General features: G+C 45.4%; 1 protein-coding gene across 1 annotated transcript in view; it reads left to right on the top strand.

Annotated features, from left to right (window-relative positions):
• The first annotated feature begins 2,065 nt into the window (after nucleotides 1-2,065).
• Nucleotides 2,066-6,532, top strand: part of TBX22 (T-box transcription factor 22) — an 8,865-nt gene continuing 4,398 nt past the window's right edge. The window contains exons 1-5 of the mRNA XM_077753805.1: nucleotides 2,066-2,240; nucleotides 2,893-3,085; nucleotides 3,688-3,789; nucleotides 5,427-5,601; nucleotides 6,469-6,527. Of these exons, the coding sequence (XP_077609931.1) occupies nucleotides 2,066-2,240; nucleotides 2,893-3,085; nucleotides 3,688-3,789; nucleotides 5,427-5,601; nucleotides 6,469-6,527 (704 nt within the window). The remainder of the gene's footprint in view (nucleotides 2,241-2,892; nucleotides 3,086-3,687; nucleotides 3,790-5,426; nucleotides 5,602-6,468; nucleotides 6,528-6,532) is intronic.

Genomic DNA, 6,532 nt, shown 5'->3' with positions numbered 1-6,532 from the left:
ATGAACTCTTGACTTTTCTGTTTCTGAGCTGTGTCTTTTAGCTAAGAACATACAATGGATTAAAAAAAATACATCTTCCAAATAAGAAGGGATGGGTAAATGCATTAATATCGTCCCCCTTTAATGGCACAGGAAAAAAAACAAAAAAACAAAAAAACAAAAAAAAAACAAAAACAAATGTTCACGAAGATGTGGCGAAGATCATATCCAGACCTGGCTGTTTTTCAGCCCAAGTGCTCCTTGCACTTTGCACTTCATTCTGCCCCTTCAGGTTAAGGTCTTTTCCAGCCTTGCCTGGTAAGTAGGGTATAATTGGTTATTGAACCAAGCCCTTCAGCATTATTCAGGCTGTAACTAACCCTTTGTCATACAATCTGAGATCATCAGATTCTTAAAGTTATACCCAATTGCCTGAAGTCCTGAAAACTGCCTTGCCATGGATTAGCTGGATGTGCCCCTCCACCAGTTCAACCACCACCACAATTATCACCTCACATATGAATGGAAGGAGGTGAAATTAACAGACGACAAAAATTCTTTTACTGTCAAACTCCAGTACTGAGATACCATCATTTCATTCAAGTTCCATCCTATTTTTAACGGAGTTGGATTGACTTTAAATGTTCTTTCAGCAAACGTATCAGAGGAGAATGGTAGACATTTTCTGAATAAAAAATGCAAATATTATTAGTTAAAATGCAGTCTGCGAAAGAGTCCAGGAGTGCCTAATTTCTTACTTCTGATGAAAAGTAGATGCATACAGGCAGACATCTCATATCTGTATGTATAAACATGCTTCTTGGAAGTGGTAGGCAACTCCCTTCCTGACATACAAAAAAAATGTGTCTTTGCTCATTTTAAGGAAAAGTAAAACCCAGCCCAGGAATATAGTCCAGGAGACACAAATTAATTATTTGAGCCCAATATGTTGAAGTGTGGCATTTTGGGAGCAATGTTCAGGTTGGTGCTCTGCTGGTGGCCCTGGAGTCCTTAGACTGTGTTTGATGAATAAGTCATGGGAGTTAAGAAAAAGCTGTGTATAGGGATATTGGGCTCCATCAAAAGCAGGGCTTGTAGGCCCTGGTTTACTCTGATCATTAACAGGGGGCTTCTAAGAGTCTCTTGATGCTGGCACTTGCCTCCCCACCTGGATAGATAGGATACACTAGTGCATGATCCACTGATTTTGAGACCTAGACTCTAGAACAAACTTGTCCAGAAATCTTGCACTCCTCTACTTTTCCCCAGTGCACTCACTGCAAAGCAAAAGACCCAAATACATTCCTCTAAATCTGGTTAAATAATATTTGCACTTTTGTTGGAATAGTGGACTCTCCGTGAGCAATTATTTTGCATAGTTTTGAGTGTCACAATTCAGTGTAAAACAGTAAGTTTGTGTATCCCTCTTCTGGAGCCCCTTTCCAGCCAGCCCTCAACCCTCTCTCCACTCTCCCTGCCCCCCATTCTTACATCTCTACTCCTATCAGACTCTGAAGTGTCACTCATGGTGGTTTTTGTTTTGTTGTTGTTGTTTTGCTTTTATTTTTTTTATTTTTTATTTTTTAATGCTTACAACAGTTTCCAAAACAAACAGTGGACGCTGTGACTGGCCTGGTTTTCACTCAGTAGGATGCAACAGTGTCTCCCAATCCAAGCTGCCTGAGCAGCTATTGGAGGCAAGTCTGCTCCCTAAAAGGCCTATGTTTGCCAATCTCTGTGCTCTGCCAAGTCTTGAAATCAGCGATTTGAGGACTGATGGTCTGCACATGTCCACTGGGAGGGAGGAAACCACAAAGGGAAGAGGGACTAGACTCCAGAAGTCTTTGGCTCCAGTTCGATTTTCCTCTTCTTTCATTCTGTCTATTCAAAGAAAAAAAATACGTATATATAAAAATTACACACACACTTTTTTCCCTCTAAATATAGATCCAGATATTGTTTTTCTAATTTGAGAGTTTTCCTGCTTTCTCTCTTTGCCCTATCCTCTGCACCCTCCTTCCCTCTCCCTCCCTAACCTAGCTTAGGTTGAAACTTTGCATTGCACATTCCCTTCCCCCCTCCGGGGATGGCTCTGAGCGCTAGGGCTCTTGCCTTCTCGGTGGAAGCCTTGGTGGGAAGACTCAGGAAAAGAAAACTGAAAAATCAAAAAGAGGAGACGCAGCCTGAACTGCTGAAGAAAGAGGGCGGAGAGGAGGAGGAGAGAAGGAACAGTGCCGCAGGGAAGAAGAGGGAGCAGACCGGTGAGTATTCCTAACGCATCCCCAAAGCCCTGAGCCCGCTACCGGAGCACGCAGGATCCGCAAGTCTCAGTGCGACCCATGAAGCTGAGAGAGGGTTGCTAGTCCCACACTAGGATGCTTTGGCCCAGCTGGATTGCCACGTTTGGGGCCGCGGAGACACGTTGGTCATTTGGCTACAGGGGAAGCTTCAGAGCCTCCAAATTCAGTCCATACATATTGCTGTGGTTCATTTGCGGTGAAGGAGAGCGTCCCTATATGTTTGTGGAGAAGTTAGACTCTTCAACCTCCCCAAAGCCCTGAGAGCCAGAACATAGCTGTTTCTCCTGGTAGGAAGCAGGTACGCACCCTGATTAGGAGGGGATTCAGCCTCGGGGTCCAAAAGTCCCGAGGGGGGGAGAGAGAGAGAGAGAAAGAGAGAGAGAATGGGCAAATTTGAAGAAGGATAGTACCTTTCCCAGGACAAAATCTGGGTCCTTTCCTCCCCGTCAAAGGGGCCACAGTGGGTATTGTGGGGAATTTAAGGATCTGCCTTCAAGGTTCCCAGGGAAAAGAGACTATGTCGGTGTCGGTCTGTCCGAAGACCGGCATCAGCGAGAAGGGGACGCGGGAACTCCGAACCTCTCTCAAACTCTGGCGTCTCTGTGTCCAGCAGGAAAGCGACCCAAGGCAGAGCCTTCAGCAACTGCTTTCTCAGCTTGTAGCGGCAGCGACAGTGATGACCATGACCAGAACAGAGGCAATAATCTAGAAGAGAAAGGTCCTATCCAAATAGAGCTTCAAGGATCCGAACTGTGGAAGAGATTTCATGACATCGGGACTGAGATGATCATTACCAAGGCTGGCAGGTTCGGCTCTGCCCAAACTGTTCAAGGGATGCACACANAAGTCTCCGCCTCTCAATAAATCGCCCTAGGACTGCCTGACCATGTTAGTGGCTCAGCTTTTCTTTCCCGTGTACAGTGACTTCAAGAAATTTTCCTTAAAGCCTCACAGCTATTGATGGACAATATCTCATCTAGCAGATCCCCAGTTGCCATCCCTGCTAGCCTGGGGCAATTTGAGGTGGGCTTTTTTTTTTCTTTCACCTCTTGCTTTGGGACACCTTCACATCAGCTGGGTAATTTTTTTGTGTGTGAACCTTCCTAATTTCAGTCTTTCCCAAATATGCCTCACAGAANCTTTTATATAGCTTTTTATTAACGGCAGTGGTGGGGAGTGGGGTGGACAAAGCTTTGTGGTAAGAATATTCTACTCCACTCAGAAATCCAGAACCTGTTAAATCAAGCAAACAATCAACAATTTTTCTCCTGTAGCAAATATCATTCTTTGAATCCATCTTAGAATGGGGAAGGTATTGTGAATTTCTTCACTTTTCATTTGTTCCCAACCCCATCCCCTCCAAATTTCTCTAAAAGCACTAGGTGAGTGGCTATTTTCTTTCCCACAGGCGGATGTTCCCCTCTGTTCGAGTCAAAGTGAAAGGGCTGGACCCAGGGAAGCAGTACTATGTGGCCATTGACGTGGTGCCAGTAGATTCCAAACGTTATAGGTAACTAGGCCCAAAGAGAGCTTACCCTAAGTTCAGGTTGGAATGGTAATTCAGATCTATGGAACCTAAGAATGCTATTTTGAAAGCTCTACCATGGGGGGTGGGACTGCTCTCCTGAGGGATTTGGGGGTTGAATATTCTCACTCAAATGGAGGTTCAAACTGAGAAAAACTGTCTTGACTCTCTTTCTTCTTATTCCTAGAGCAGGTGCCATTTGGTGCTTCAGTACTCCAAATCCTTTGCTTATCCACTGCTCTGGCTTTGTCCATGCCAACTGCAGAGGGTGTGGACTCAGGCAGGTAGGAAGGAAGTTGTTGGACAGAATTTAGGAAGAAATGCCTGTGCTTCAGAAGCTGCACTGGGCTCTGGGCTGTGCTACTTTGGCATCAGGGTCTTGGAGCAATGTTCTGATTGGCCATCTAAGCCTAATCTAGCAGTTATATTTAGGTCTATTTTTCCTTCCTTAGCCTCTTTCCTCAAGTGGCGGTCATGTCCTAGAAATTACAAACTAAAACCAAGAGGTCCTTCAGTGCTAGCATCCCAGAGGCACAGTTGCACCAGAGCTTTGACTTAGAGGCTATGGGGGTTGTACAGGAGCACCCTTACTTGGGCGGTGAGTGTTCCACTGAATTGGATGTCTAACCTTTCTAAGAGAAAGCCCACATCATGCCCAGTTCTGTATTTGAGGGGCAACGAGAAAGTGCAGTTCAAGAGCCTACTGGAGCTGCAGCTTATAAATAGAACAAGTTGATTGCTTCTCATGTTTGAGCTGACTTTGGAATGCAGTGCACAGCTGAATGGCTGAGATTGGAAACAGGGTGAAAATCAGTCCTGAGGCTCATGGGCTAGAGTTCCAGGGAGTATATTGATGTGAAGCCTTGTTGGTGAAAGGGCTTTGGGGGTGACTGGTGGAGGTAGGTTGGACAGGCACTCTCCTCACCTTTTTGCTTTTTCTCTATACTTCTGGAAGTATGAGGATTTTTCAGCTGTATCTGTGCAGTGAAATGGATTAGATCAATTTCTGTTGCTGTTTCTGTGAGGAAATACAAACCAGACTCTGAAATCCCATGACATTATACTTGCCCTGGAACTTCATTGCATTCTATTGACATATAATTTTTTAAATAGTTTATTGTCAAGTTGGCTTCCATAGAACACCCTGTGCTCATCCCCACAAGTGTCCTCCTCCATGCCCATCACTTCCTTACCCTTCCCCCACCCCCATCAGTCCTCAGTTTGTTCTCAGTATTCAAGAGTCTCTCATGGTTTGCCTCCCTTCCTCTCCCCAACTATTCTTCTTCCCCACGGTCCTCCGTTAATTTCCTTCTAATCCTTATATACATGCAAACATGGTAGCTGTCCTTTTCGTTCAGCATAACACCCTCAAGTTCCATCCATGTTGCTACACATGGCCAGATTTCATTCTTTCTCATTGCCATATAGACATATACTTATATACTGTTTGCTTTTTGTCCCTGAATGCCTTTTGGAAAACAAGTTGGATCTCCTACTAGTAGCCTTTGGGATTAGCAGGCAAACCTTGGTTAATGCCTGTAGGACTGGATCCAGCACCCTTCCTCCCACACAGCTGGCTTTGGCCCACTGAGCCTAAACCCACATGCTCTCTGCCTTTTCAGGTATGTGTACCACAGCTCGCAGTGGATGGTAGCTGGGAATACAGATCACTCCTGCATCACTCCCAGGTTCTATGTTCACCCAGACTCCCCCTGCTCTGGAGAGATCTGGATGCGGCAGATCATCAGCTTTGATAGATTGAAACTCACCAACAATGAGATGGATGACAAAGGCCATGTAAGTGTTCGCAATCCTTTTTGTGAGGAGGGGAGGGAGGTGCCAACGCGTCAACCTTCAGGTCGCTCTAGAGAGGCCTAGGAGACTTCTACCAGGTGGTCTTAGGAATTGTTTAAGTTCTGGTATTGTTACCAGAGTAACTCCTGTGACCTTTGTTTAGCATCTGAGAGTGCTGGGTGTTGGAAACAGTGAGCAAGGGAAATTTGAAGACCAAATGAGATTTTTTTAAGTGATAATGTCTGGTTAGGGAGTGTGGAAGGGAATGCACTTTGTGAAGCTGTCTAGCATTACAGCCTCTAGAGCAATCATTGTGAGCTCTGATTGCTTTCTCCTAGATGGGCACACCTTCTGTATGGCATGGTGTGACAGGAATCTCCTCCACAGTTTGCCCTTATGAAAGAAGTTATTTTCTGGTTACCTGGATCTTTAGCCTTTTTTCCACATGCATCCTGCCCCTGCCCTGCCTGTCCTGCCCTGTGCCGGCCACAAAATTAGGAAGTGGGGTATATCAGGGGGCTGCCCTTCAGTTACCATAAGTCCAGGGAATGTATAGCAGGCAGTCAGATCCTAGTGACACTTGGAGATATCACATGGTCACCTGCATTTGGAAGCAAGAAAAGACCTCATCTGGAAATGGAATTACAGCTTCCAGATGCTGCTGTGGTGCTTCAATCTGGAAACCTCTTAGGCCTGAGTGTGTCTGTCCAGTACCAAATGGCACAGAAAAGTCTTTATGTGTGGTTAACCTAACCTTTCTGGTTTAGCCTCACTTTTGCATGTGGGTATGTTGGGGGCGCCAATGAGAGGAAACCCATGTTGCAGAAGGAAAGCTGATTTCTAGGCAACATTTGATAATTTCTCCTCCAGATCATTCTGCAGTCCATGCACAAGTACAAGCCCCGTGTGCATGTGATGGAACAGGAGAGAAAAG

This window comes from Crocuta crocuta, unplaced genomic scaffold (genome assembly GCF_008692635.1).
Source record: "Crocuta crocuta isolate KB4526 unplaced genomic scaffold, BGI_CrCroc_1.0 scaffold916, whole genome shotgun sequence".
Lineage (NCBI taxonomy): Eukaryota > Metazoa > Chordata > Mammalia > Carnivora > Hyaenidae > Crocuta > Crocuta crocuta.
Note: the sequence above shows the minus strand (reverse complement) of the source record. Positions and strands in the feature narration are given on the sequence as shown.